Genomic DNA, 14,999 nt, shown 5'->3' on the forward strand with positions numbered 1-14,999 from the left:
AAAGTGGGACCGAAAACTTTAATAGTTGTATATAGATGGCTGAATACCTTGGCGGATAGGTATGCAGTGTTGTTTACTGGCCTACACAACATCAGGACTTGACAGGTGCTGCTTATATATAGCAAGCTAATGCTGCTTACGACGATATTGTCAATCAAATGAGGTATTCCTGTTTAAAAGATAAATAAAAAAATGCAAGACTTTCTTTTAAACCAGTAGTCCTCAACTAATGGGTTGCAATACAATATATATATATATATATATATATATATAATTAATTAAAATAAATTGACTACAATTTTTTTTTTCCACAGACACGATATATACAGAAGAAATATGTAGAATGTTCACTTGCTTCTGACAACCAAACAAGTAAATAAATAAACAAACAAACATATATAACATAAACATATGCGATTTTCTGAGGTTTTTGATCTTTTAACTAAACACTCACATTAGGACATATACATAAAGCGACTCACAGCTGATTGGATCCACTATTCCTTATATGCTCGTGCTCTAAACATGTCTGATAAAATTGCTGCTTGATGTTAAAAATCTTTGACATTGCCCCTACTACAAATACGACATATACAGTTAAATTGAGAAATAGGTAAAGAACGTTTTAATGACACAGGATGGTAAGACATACCATGTAAAACTGTATTACAATCAGTAGGTTTACGGTATAGACTGGTTTCCAGACATGAAACAGTCTTGATAACAAGCACATCCAGAAAACTCATTCTCTCTGGATGGTATTCAATCATGAATTTCAGTGCATTACAGCTGTCATTAACCAGTTTATTAAATTCCAACAGTTGAGATTCAGTACCGTCACATACCAAACAACATCATCAATATAATGTTTCCATAACAAAATATGTAAAAAAAAAAATAAAAAAAAAGGATTGACCCTTCGCAGGGAGTTTGATTGACAGGCAATCTAACCAATCATAACACCGAATATGCCATTTTTTTCCAACAAACAAACCAGACAGGAGAATAGATTAACTTTGGTGGACTTGAACTTGAAAAATGGTGTGTAGTGACATTTTTCATTGGTTGAAACAAGATACCTTCTGATGTTCATTCATGTTTATTTCATGCTATAAATAGTAAAGAGGAAGAGATGATCGGTTCACGTGCCGCTTGAACTGTCATGACATATTAAAGAGCCACAAAACGGTATTTATTGTTTGAATTTCTTAAAAAATGACACAATTTGAAAGCTGAGACTTTGTTTCATACCAAAAGTAACCTGCTCTGTCTTGTCTGTCAGCGCGTTGTCAGTGTCCTCTTTGCTCCACAATGTATTTTTCACTGCGTGAGAACATGATGTGTGGCGTGAGAGCGGCATGGCTTGTCAGATGTAGTAACAGTAACTAAGTGGAGTGTAAACCTTTTGATCTAATATTACCAGTGCTCCATCCACCCTTATCAGCACTATGAACGACTATAGACCGACCCTTTTGCAAGATTATGTGCCAATTAGCATTTTCTTTTATGTTTCATAATCAATGTAACTGAAAAATTTATATTTTTAGGATGAACAAAAGTAAATTTACCTCTGAAAACAGTCCGAGATCGTTCAACAGATATTCCACCTTGCATGGAAATGCCACTCTTACTATCAGAGGTAATATTTGAGACTGAAGCATCAGGAGCCTCAGAAGCAAAAGACCCAGCCTTGAACAAAATGTTATTACATCCAACAAAAAACGTGAATGTCTTAAATGTGAAAAAAAAATAAAAATAATAAAAAACAATAATAATAATAATAATTGCAAATCAGTATATTTATCAAAGTCTTTGCAGTGTGTAGTAGGTGAAAATGAAAGACCTTTATTCAAGGCACTTAGGCCCCGTCCACATGGAGACGCGTTTAGCTGTATACGCATACATTTTGTATCGTATAGGCGTTTCGTCCAGACGGATCCGGTGTTTTGTGAGAGTGAAACCGATATTTTTTGAAACCGGGTCCCAGAGTGGATAAATCTAAAAATGCTGCTCTTGCGTTTTCATGTGGACAGCGAATCCGTATATTTTCTGAAACGATGACGTCATCAGCCCACGTCTCACTCCTAGTCAGACACCGCTACGTCACGTAATAGCAACAAAAACATGAGCAAACTCTGAACGATTAATAAATGAATTAATAAAAAAAATTGTTCCATGTTCGTTTGTATACCGCGCGCAAGGTTTATGCGCAGAAATTACTTGACTAGATAAATTTAGGATATTAACCTCCTCTGAACCATCCTTGAACCATTCATTGAAAATATTTCTGGAATTATTTATATATTATTTTAATTAATTTAAATATACTCATTTAACTGATGCAAGTGCACACTGGTGAAGGTCAGCCTGATGTAACATGTTAAATTAACATATCAGTTGAACTACCCAGTCTGAAGACCAAGATCTGTTTTTTTTTTTTTTTTTTCAGGTTCAGGGAATGGCTGGAAGTTATTCTAATCGACTCAAAGATGAGTACATTCATTTTTAAATATGCACCACATGGGGAGATATCCAAAGAGGAGCTGTTGTACTTGTACTGTTGTATAACAGTCAATGCATCGCAAGACATGTTATTCTTCTGTCGCTTTGAAGCACATTGTAGGGAAAGCTCTCTTTGTTTACCAATGAATAGTTGAGACTCTCTCATGTCATGGCAGCTTACTGCGCTGGTATTGAGTCCTTGTCAGATATTTCACACTATTCGCTGATTCACTGTTGGCCAGTCAATTAGGGGGGCTGGGAAAAGCCCCAGAGAACCGTACGATCCAGAGCCCCATTTCACTTAACAGCATTCTGTGGTTTTTCACTGTTGTGCAGGCTTGGCTCTTTAAAGATCTGTCTGAGCTACTATAGACCTTTACCCAGCACTGTCAGGCTGACAGCATATAAAGCGCTGTTGTAAGCTGCCCTTTGATGCAGATCTAGGACTTGGAATGCAGTAGAGACCAAAGCTGATCTCAGAACTAAAGCTGAAAGGATGAAAGCGGCATAAACAGGAGAACGTAGACAAACGGTGAAAAGTTGCCCTAGATAAAACCTGACCTGTATACAGAGCACTGACAGGAAATATGGGACACTAAATGGGTAAATATGCATTTTAAGAAAAGGTATATCATAATTCTGTTTATATAGATTTATTTTTAAAATAATAGATTTTACCTTTTTTTCTAAACTGTAAGAAAAGGGGGGATACGCCTCAAAATATTAAGGCAGCATAATGCATTCATTAATGGAAATTTTTATTTGTTTATTTTTGTTTTGGGAACATTGCAGTGGTTGTTAGTCTAAATTAATGAGTTAAATGGGTTAAACTTCCTGGTTGTACAAGCAGTTTTGAGTCAAAATATCATTGATGGTATGGGAAAAAATTATCATGAACAGTTACACAGTTTGACAATTATTATTAATTATTTTATAATTATTAATATTTTGTAATTAATTATGTATTATTTTAATCACACATTATTTTAACTAATTTAATTAATGTCATTTATGTTTTTTATTAGTATAATTATTTTGTGAAACCATCATTTTTAAATGTATGTTTGGCCGAAAACCCCTTCTATTCATGATCACATGCATTATTTTTAATAATTACAAAATGTAATAATTTAATGTACTTTATTTAATGGAGCAGTCGGGGGTTCGGTGTCTTGCTCAAGGGTCTCACCTCAGTTGTGGTATTGAAGGTGGCAGAGAGCGCTGGTCATTCATTCCCCTCACCTACAATCCCGAGACTCGAACCCACGACCTTTGCGTTACAATTCCGACTCTCTAACCATTAGGCCATGACTGCCCCAAATATTTCAGTTTTATACAGAAGAACAGTAGAATCGCATGCATTATTTTAATTAACTACAAAATGTAATAATTTAATGTTAATTATATTTTTGTTTTAAATAGTATAATTGTTTTGTTAATCTATCATTTAAAAATGTATATTTGGTCTAAAAAAAAAAAACTAAAAAATAATAAAGTCAAGATTACATGCATTACTTTAATGAAATAATACCATAACATAATACAACATAATAATTTAATGTACTTAAATATATCTTTTTAATACTCAGATTTAAATAGCATAGTTATTTTGTGAAACCATAATAAAAATGTTTTAAAAAAATATGGCCTAAAATACCTAAAAAAAATAAAATAAATACCTCTCTTGAAGTCATGAGCACATGCATTATTTTAATTAATTACAAAATGCAATATTTAATTTCCTTAGATTCCTCCCCCCCCCCCATATATGAAAACAATCTGTTTTACATAGTGTAATTATTTTGTGAAAACATCATTTTAAAATTCGCGTTTGGCATAAAATACTTAAAAACCCCATTGAGATCATGATCACACCCAGGACATATACAGTATCACACCAGCTTTGTCTCTTCTAATTCTCCCTGTATCTTTCTGGAAAGCATGGCATAAATTCCTATATTTCCATTCCTCCCTGCCCGCGATCGTCTTGCTCAATCTCTCAATATATTATCCTCTGTCAACTCTCTCTCTCTGTCTGTCTCTCTGGGGAGGTATTTCCAGCTTTGTGAATGATGCAGGAGGTCAGGGAGCACCTGAGGAGTTATCCACAGGCTTTTACGAGCCACCCCGCGAGGCATTCACCCCAGGGGAGAGGTCAGAGAGCTGGAGAACTACAGGACTGACGATGTGACTGGAGTTTGAATATGGCGGATGTGTTTTATATGTCCACAGAGACTGATGCTGAGTACTCAGGAAGCAAAAAGGTCACAGATACACATATATGTTGCCAGAACACACACACACAAATAGCACCTGGTTTGGAACGGCACACTACTCATGCTATTTTCACAATGTATACTGGCCAGTGATTTCAGAATGATCATTTTTGGGTAACATATGATTTTAAAGCATTCAAATATAATGTATGTGTATTATTTACAGTTATACAATGGTTAGTTCTGATCTTCAACAGTATTAGTGTTAATTTTGTATAGTATTGTAGTTTCAGTGAGTCCGGTCGAGATTTTTCAGCAAGTCAGCTGCAGGTTGCATTATTATGCCAGCAGGTGTCGAAAAGTGACTGTCTATACGAGACATTAAATCATTCATTCAACCTATTTGTTCTGGCACACTAATACTTTCAGGAACAAAACAAGTGAGCCAATTAATTATTCTCTAAATCGATTCGTTTAAAACACTGATTCATTCTGGAACAAATCACTTAAGTAACAAAAAAATATATAAGTGAGCCAATGAATCATTCACTCAATTGATTTGTTCAAAACAAATCCACCAACCACTTTGTTTGGAATGATTTTTGTTGGCAGAGCAAAAAGCAGACAAAGTAACTGGCAACATTGTGTCTAAAAAGTAAGATTGATAAAACAAGAATAAGCAAGAAGTTAATATTGACAAACTCGTACCTTTTTTTATTCTAAATATCAGCACACATCAGGAACAAGATTACTCACTCTTGATAGTGTTTGAATAGTAATTGTATTTATATAACTTTATATATATATATATATATATATATATACTATTTAGACCCCACTTTCACAAACGAATAAAATGCAAACCCATGCAAAATGCAAACAATTTCACATACTATTTTTTTTATAGTATGCAGTGCAGTGTACAGTACATACTGCACAGTAAGTCATATTCCATTCTGAAAATAGCCAGTTATATAAATTGCTCAATATGCACAAATTCTTTCACACTCTTTTTATATTGCAGTTTCGGTCATATACATGCTTAGGCCTACTATTTTCTCTTTATTTCCGAAAGGGCCATGCTTGGAGTGGGTGCTTTTAGCAAAAACTTTTTAGAGCATACTTTGTTTTAGTGCATTCTTCTTTCTTTAACATCTCTAAGAAATATTATGAAGGGAATTCATAAGAAAAAAACAAAACAATAACAGGATACAAAAATCTGACAATGAAACATGCTCTTTCTTTTGGAAGACAGGTGTTTGTTTTTGACTCCATAAGACAAGACACAAAAGATGCTTCAAGTGAGTCATGGTGATAAACCAGAGTGTTTATCTTATGTGTCAGATTTTCCAGAAGTAGCTGACAATGACATGCACCCAGCTGAACAGATTAATGCTTTTCTTGATGAAACAAAGCAACAAACTCTCATAAGAAATTGTCACTCTAGCCGCTTTTATCCTGGAACATCACAGCGTCACTCTGGTGCTGTATTCATTTTGGAGGATTCCATGAGTGGATCCAATCCAAATATAATCTTTTTTGAATTAAAAATGATTAACACTGAAAGCAGATACAGTATTTTATTTTCAAACGTTAAAGACCAAAGTATGATATAAGTGGCCACTGGCGGAGAGAAAGTCTTCCATCAAATTTCATTCTGTTGAATGAGAACAAATATACTGTATGGTGCTTTTTTGTGTGGTTTTTGAATTGAGTTTTTATGATATATTTCATCTGTCTGATATAGTTATAGGTGTGGGCTAAAAAAAATAAATAAATAATATATATATATAGTCACTTATGCCCACTCTTATTTGCTCAAAAATACATTTAAAAAAATTTAACATTGTGAAATGTTATTTTCCATTTGCGGTTGTTTTCTATTTGAATATATCATTTAAAATGTAGTTTATGTCTGTGATGCAAAGCTGCATTTTCAGCATCATTACTCCAGTCTTCAGTGTCACATGATCCTTCAGAAATCATTCTAATATGTTGATTTGCTGCTCAAGAATCATTATCAGTGTTGAAAACATTTGTGCTGCTTAATATTTTTGTGAAAACTACATTTTTACATAAACAATAAGTGTAATACTGCTTTAAATTGTTGTTGCCCCCCCCCAAAAAAAAAATATGTTTAATTTAATTGCAATTTTGTTTTTGTTTTTCTGAACAAAAAATAAATATCATACATTTTTCCCTGATTTACAGAAGAGACCCACTAAAATGTCATTCAGTGTAACAATCTTATCAGGCATATTTACGACAAAAATAAATGCCCAAAATCATCACTTTCACCCCAAATACTAATTAGTTGTAATTTTACATTTTTTTTTACATTTGCCACTATCCTAGGTTTTGCCCATTTGTCAGTAAGAATTTTTTACTAATTTAAAACACAATCAAATTTAATATGCTCCCTTATTATTTTATATATTTTAATATGTACACGTTAGAATAAGCATGCTGTTTGAATTTTTACATAAATATTGTGTTACACCAAATGACAATGTAACATTATTTAAACCAAATGTTGACATTTTATTCTCCAAAAACGTATTTGAAACCTTAAAAGTAGACACTTTGCTTACATTTAATGTGCTTTCTATGGACATAAAATCACTTTTGTAAATTTCTTTTGATGCGGACATCTTAATGTCTTTGACCCATATACAGATTTTTATAATGAATTATAATGCTATAGTATTAATGATATGTATTATATTATGCTATCTTTATCATGTAAATCTAATAAAAACGTGTTATGGTTGGAACTGCTTGCATTTTTGGAGTAAACCTGTGAAAACATCTGAAAATTGTTAAGGCTCATACAGAAAAGAGAAGATGTCATAAGAATTGCACATTTCATCTTATAAAATATGTCAGTACATTCCTTTTGTAGTGTGGATGCATAAAACAGCCTATAATAACAACATAAAATAATGTGATATAAACAGCATGACAAAACAAACAAGTACATGAATATTGCAATGATCCAAAGTCACTGAAGCTGAAATGAATTCTTTGTAATCTCATTAAACAGGCATGATAACGCTGACGCTAGAGCGAACTTTGAGACTGACATGTCTGTTATCGAGAGTAAAATGCTGGTATGACAGAATGTGGGTATAATTTATTTGTCATTTATTTAGGCAACTCCTGCAACAAGAAGAAACAACAGCTGAATTTCTTAGTAGAGACGATGATGATACATTTTTCTTCAATTTAAAATGAAAGATCAGACAGGAGAAGCCAGTGTTGTGCCTGAAGGATAATGGAAGTTTTGTCATCTCCCAACCATCTGCTATGCATAATTTAGCTGCTGAATTTTATTCTCAACTCTATGCTGCTGGTGAATCAGTGCTGGGCTCTTCCAGACACACCCAAAGCTGGAAGATTTGCACACCAAACATATGTTCCAGGAAAGGGTCTATAATACCTGGAGAACGCTCTGGTGGGCTCATGGCACCACAAGAACATAAACAGTCCTCAAGCTCTTTATTAGCGGCTATCTTGAGTTGTGACGTCAAAGGCAGCAGAAAAGGGCAACCTTTTAAGGGCCCTCTAAAAACAAAAAAGCAATATACTGTGACACTGAAATACTTGCTTTTTAAATATTTCTAGCAAAAATGTTAGTTTGTTAGAGTACACAGACAACAGTTTGGGTTTGATAGTTTGTGAATGACAAACAAAGGAGAAAAACGCTTGCTATATAAACCAGAAAAACCTTGACTCCATAGTATCAGCAAATGACTACAAAACTTTCTTTTTTTTGGTTCAGACCACAGTACTAGATAGATTTCTTCATGAATTTTATTTAACAAGTAACCTATCATTTATTTGGACAAATTTGAAATTAATTTAAAACCTTTTGTTTGTAGCCTACCATGGTCAGAAACCTCTCGAAAAGCTTCTTAACAAAGATGATCTGAGAGTGTTCTTACGAGTCTTAAAATAAATAGTAAATCATTGTTTAAAAAAAAAAATCCAGGTTCAGTGAGCTCAATCTACACTTGTAGCATAATGTTGATTTAAAAAGAAATAATAAAAATCTTCTTGTCGTTGTCCTTTTGTGAATCTGAATGGGGCCAATCCATGAATATCTCAATAGTGCAGCACGAGATGTAAACAATATGCACGCTAGCAAGACTTTCAAGGCATAGTTCACCATAAAATGACAATTATTTAATCATTTACTCACCCTCCAAACCTCTATGAGTTGTTGAAAACAAAAAGATATTTTAAAGAATATTGGTAACCAAAGTTGGTAACATTTGACGGTAGCCATTGACTTGAATGGTATTTTTTTTTCCTTGCAATGGAAGTCAATGGCTACAGTCAACTGTTTAATTACCAACAGTCTTCAGAATATATTATTTTGTGCTTCACAGAAGAAAGAAACTCATAAAGGTTTAAAACAACTTGAGGGTGAGTAAATGATGACAGAATTTTCATTTCATTCTCTTTAATGAGACAAAATCACTTACAGATCTTTTTGTGTGGTAATATCACATTTTAAAACTTCATTTCTATGACAATGCAAGACCATAAATCCTAAAACAACTGTAAAAATGATTTAAACAGCTAAAATTGTGGAATTAGTAGAATTAACGCTACAATGTCTTATAAAATTATAAACTTCAAATTTCTGCATTGAAATCCTCAAAACATTGGCCCCATTCACTTCCATTGTAAATGTTTCCTTTATTCACAGCAGACCAACTGCATCAGTAAGTGAAGTGACGTGAAGCCAAGTATGGTGTCCCGTACTCGGAATTTGTGCTCTGCATTAAACCCATCCAAGTGCACACACACATTATGAACACACACACACACACACACACACACACACACTGTGACCACACACATCTTATTAGAAAAAGATCTTATTGCTTCCTCACTGTTGCATAAAGCCAGCCGTTTAGAGCCAGCTATTCGTATCATTAAAGACACTGAATGGCTTTTGTGGACTTTTGCTGGTCAGTGAAGCCTCAGTTAACCAGACTGAGAGGGTGGGCAGGGATCAATTGCTATTTATTTTGTCAGATTCCCAGAGGCTCCTTTACGTAAGAGGCCTGGTGTTCTTCTGAGGAAAGGGAGAAAGCTGGGCCTAAACCACCATCTGCTTTTAATGAATCGTCAACGAGTGGACCTGACCAGCCTGACACCTCTCTATAAGACAATACTTCAGGTGTTGACCTGATCCACAGCTCTGCTCTGCCCGTGATGAGTCTGGACACAGTGTCAGCCACCCCTGTCGATTCAGAAAATGAGACACTTTAGTGCCATGTCGCCACAGCATTAATGTGTGTCATATTTTGAGCGAGTAAGCATGACTGTCTCCAAGCACATTGCAGTATGGCTCTGGATAACATCATTATGGAAAGTGCAGAGACTAGTGACTGAGATGTTCGATGTTTTACCACTAAACGTTTAGAGACAGAACTGAAAAGAACCCATGGATGATTCTACAAGAACAACATAATCTCTCTCTTTGCACTCATGCATAGTACATTAACCTACCGTTTAAAAGTTTGGGGTTGGTAAGATTTTTTTTAATTGTTTTTGAAAGAAGTCTCTTATGCTCACCATTAATATTTGATTGTAAATACGGTAATGATGTGAAATGTTATTACAATTTGAAACAACTGTTTTCTATTTGAATATATTTTAAAATGTAGTTTATTTCTGTGATGCAAAGCTGCATTTTCAGCATCATTACTCCAGTCTTCAGTGTCACATGATCCATCCTTGTTGATTTGCTGCTCAAGAATCATTATCAATGTTGAAAACTATCTCAAATGAACAACATTTTTTGAAACAGAAATATTTTGTAGCCACGTATCTATCAGTTGTTGTAACATTATAATTGTCTTTATTGTAACTTCTGATTAATTTAATGTGTCATTGCAGTATTGCATATAAATGTAGACGTACATTCGGACACAATAAAACAATTAATCGTAAAACAACGATTTAAAGTGTGGACAACGATATATTCTCTTGATATATGGATATATTTATAAGCTTCAGCTCATTTTGCTGGATGTCCATTCTGTTCACACACTTTTTATTGGGTTTTCTTTACGGGCTGACTACGAATATGAATCACTGCCAAATGAAAGGAGACCTTTAAAAGTCAAAGGTCTGTCTTTTTGCTCTCTTCATCTTTCTTTCTCGTGGGAGGGTTTGTCTTTGGTAAATGATTATTAAATGTTCAGCACTCCACAGAATTTATTTTATCTGAGAAGCATTCCAGAATGCAAAAAATTAAAAATTAAAATAAAATAATAAAAAATAAAAAAATAATGCAGAAACAGCATGACTTAGTCACCCTTGCCAACTAAATATAATAACTACAAATATTCAGCCTAATATAAACCAGCCTACACTATGTAGTTTAAACAAGCACAAAACCCCAGTCACTGTTCATTTACCTTTTGTTCACTCTACAATCTCTATTCAGTGAGAAAAATGGTAGGGCCAGACATTATGTTATCTAGAGAGGATTAACTGGATAAATGGATTAAATACCAAAATAAAGCCATTGTGAATGTGAGTTTGATAAAACTATTTCACTAATGGTTAACATTTATAAAAAAAAATAAAAAAAAAATTCTTTTTTTTTTTTAAGTTCACCGAAAGTTTAGAAAATATTTATTCTGCTGCTGTGAAAACCCCGTTTTGGAATGTTTATTTTTGGAATAACATGAACTGATGAATCATCGTCAAAAAGACCAGGAATGTTCATTAAGTGAATATGGTCATTTGTGATATTTACCACTGCAGGCTCTTTTTTTTTTTTGCTTGTACACTGCAAATCTTACCTTCTGATCATGACTGTAGGCCAAAGCCCAGTCCTCTTGTGTGTGATGGAAAAGAAGACTTAAGACAAAGAAGTTCAAGCGGTACTTCTGATAACTGGCACCTTCATCTGAGCTGATGAGAACACTGCTTTCAAACTCTGGGTCAGTCAGCACCATTATCTAAGAAAAAATAGAAAGGCACAAAGGTTAACCCTGTAAAGTCTGACATATGAAATAATAGTCTATTAAAACATTTTTAAATATGAATTCAGTGAACCTTTAAACAATCAGGACTCTGTAGTTATTATTGTTTGGGGCAAACCTTTAGTGCAATGCAATACAATGGTGATTGAGAGATGAGCAATAAACATTCCTCAAAAGCCTGATGTATCATTTTGCTAAAAATGCATGCAAAACTATCAATCTGACAACAGAAGGGATGTACAACAGTAGATTGTGTACAACATGTTTTTCAGACGCTTGGATCATGCTAATCATTTAGACCTTATAAATTTGTGTATCAATTATAATACAGTAGGGTATGTTAAAAATAATTGGAAAAGAGGTTTAGAGAGTATTACAATGAACCCTATAGCATACTTGCTGAGTAAAAAGTAATTATTAGCCATAACATTTTAGGCATTTTAGTTTGAAAAGTTCTTAGTGAATTTGCTGCTACCTGGCACCCTGCACCTTAGCTCATTCAACAACATTTAAAGGAACATTTCACACAAACAATAAAAATCCCTCGTATGACTTTTTTTTTCCTTCCATGTAATTTACATTTTTAGGTGAAATATACCTAGGCTTTTGACCACCAACTAAAGCTCATACTAGGTCAAGGTTGACCATTACTTCCATTCTAAATGGAATAATAATGAGAGTGCGCTAACTACTGTAGTTCCACATTAGCACTGACTTTGGCTTAGCTTCCAAGCTCCTCTTAAAGGGGTCATATGATGCGATTTCATTTTTTCCTTTCTCTTTAGAGTGTTACAAGCTCTTGGTGCATAAAGAAGATCTGTAAAGTTGCAAAGACTAAAGTCTCAAATCCAATCGGTATCCAGTGGACCTCCCCCCGACCAGATGTCGACCTCAGCATCGGAGGGAGAGCTGTCCGATGAGGATTCGGCCGCGCTGCCGCCCTCCGGCTCTGTCCCGTCCGAGTATTAAGGTGCTACGTAGACCGGACACAAAGCTTCAGGACCTCAGACCAGCTCTTTGTCTGTTACGGAGGCCGGCAGAAGGGGAATGCCGTCTCTAAGCAGAGGATGGCCCACTGGATTGTGGATGCCATCACCCTGGCTTATCAGGCACAGGGTGTGCCCTGCCCATTCAGGCTGCGAGCTCACTCAACTAGAAGTGTTGCATCCTCCTGGGCGTTGGCTCGTGGCGCCTCGCTGACAGATATTTGTAGGGCTGCGGGCTGGGCGACCCCCAACACGTTCGCTAGATTCTATAGCCTCCGTGTGGAGCCGGTATCCTCCTGTGTTCTCACCTCAAACGGGTAGTGGCGCCGAGAGGCCCCGGTTAGTGTCGGCTTGCTAAAACTGCTCCAGAGTGTCCTACAGTAGACCCTGTTGAGATCCTCCGTCACCCTCGGCAGCGGACGCGGCGGAACGTCCGGCGCCGGGCCTTCACGATGAATCCGCGGGAACCGTGGAAGGCTGGGTTCCATATTGAGACCTAAGCGGTTCTCGTATGTGTATAGTCCACGGTATAGCCATAGAGCCTGTTTTTCCCTGGCAGACTTCTGCCTTTCCAAGAGGGTTACAATCACCTCCAGTTCTCCATATACACCTGAATGGATGCTATATGTGTATTTGCTTCCGAAACCTCCTTCGGGAAGGATGGGGCTTCCGCAGCGTCCCTGTTCCAAGTGGAGCGGGTACGTTTTCCCAGTGTTATCCAGTCTCACTTAGTAAGGTAGTGCTTTGAAAAATGGTGAGTGGAACTACTTGTCCCGAGCCCCGGCCTACACCAGATAGGGGCGCAGGCGGCTCGCACAGGGCACTGGAAGGGGCAGCACCATGGTGCTTTGGTAGGGATCCCAATTCGTCGGTCACGACGTGACTCGTAGTGACCGACTGAAAGGGAACGTCTCGGTTACGTATGGTAACCCTCGTTCCCTGAAGGAGGGAACGGAGACGTCATGTCCCGTCGCCATGGTTGCTGTACCACGGCTGTACGTCTGTACGGCTGTACGTCTCCGGCTCGGCTCCTCAGCGAAAACCTGGTATGCATTGCACCTGCTGCCTTATTATACTCACGCTGTGATCAGCGGCAGCTGGATGTAATAATTGCATGCCAATGTGCATTGGCTCGTTTAGTTTATACTCAAAGTAGATTGGTCTATCGAAGCGATATCCCAATTCGTCGGTCACGACATGACGTCTCCGTTCCCTCCTTCAGGGAACGAGGGTTACCATACGTAACCGAGACGTTCTGGTTATATGTATGCACAGAGGAAAATCTGTGGATGGGCATAGTGTTTAATTAAAATACAAATGCAATTTGGTACCAGTACTATTCTGGTACTGAATACGTTGCATTATGGAAAGCGTTTCTTTTTATGCTCGTGTTGGACTGGGCGGTTGCATCTGATCTCAGTGATAATTAAAGGGTAAGTATGTCTGCCTGCTCGTTAAATGGGCTCGCACCTGGAAGCCAGGCACTGTGTTCACTGTCATTCAAGGATTATTACAGTGCTAAAAACAGTTGCAGACATTTTCATTATGGATTTCTACTGCTTGAAAAAATATGACGTATGTGTCTTCGATGTTTAAATGAAACCAAATAGGCTCTAAAGCATTCCGGGGCACATTAATTTAAGTGTGCACACTTATGGTTGACATCTAGACATGACAATATTTAGTAAGCAAACTGTGCTCGAGACCGCCTCACCTCTATCATCTCGCTCTTTCTCTCGCCTCCATCCGCCCTAAATGTAAACGGTTGTTTTCTTCCCTCTACTGGATTTGAATTGGAAAAACAGTAGCGCATTTGTCACTGAGAAAAATCCCACCCCTCTCTCCACAAGCTTTAACTACGAATCCTCCGGGGCGGTGATTTAGATAAATTGTTTTTCATTAAGCGCCAATAAACAGCCAGCGAAACGCAGCCAGGATTTTGTTGGCCTGAGCTCCCTGATTTTTACTGTTCATTATCGTTATAAGAAGATGGAAAGAGGCCCCTTGTGTCTGCTGGTGTCTTTGGTCTTGTCAGATGCAATTCATAGATTTTAAGGTGTAATCATTTTCTGTAATAGTGCGTTGGGAAACAGCATTTGTTATCAAAGGGAAATGATTTTTCACTTTGAGACCCTTGTCGAAGTTTTATTTAAATAACTTGCACATTTCTAGAACTTAACTCTTAAAAAGAAAGGAACCAAAAGTGGTGTTTATCAACGATGCCATACACTGTACAAAAAAAAAATTATATATATATATATATATATACAGGGTTGTGAAGTAAC

The 14,999-nt window shown here is 36.3% G+C and overlaps 1 protein-coding gene across 1 annotated transcript in view; it reads right to left on the reverse strand.

Moving 5' to 3' along the window:
• sorcs3a (sortilin related VPS10 domain containing receptor 3a) overlaps positions 1 to 14,999 on the reverse strand; it is a 129,738-nt gene that overhangs the window by 80,089 nt on the left and 34,650 nt on the right. The window contains exon 4 of the mRNA XM_016560119.1: positions 11,546 to 11,704. Within this exon, the coding sequence (XP_016415605.1) occupies positions 11,546 to 11,704 (159 nt within the window). The remainder of the gene's footprint in view (positions 1 to 11,545; positions 11,705 to 14,999) is intronic.

This window comes from Sinocyclocheilus rhinocerous, unplaced genomic scaffold (assembly GCF_001515625.1).
Source record: "Sinocyclocheilus rhinocerous isolate Xijiao unplaced genomic scaffold, SAMN03320098_v1.1 scaffold1880, whole genome shotgun sequence".
Lineage (NCBI taxonomy): Eukaryota > Metazoa > Chordata > Actinopteri > Cypriniformes > Cyprinidae > Sinocyclocheilus > Sinocyclocheilus rhinocerous.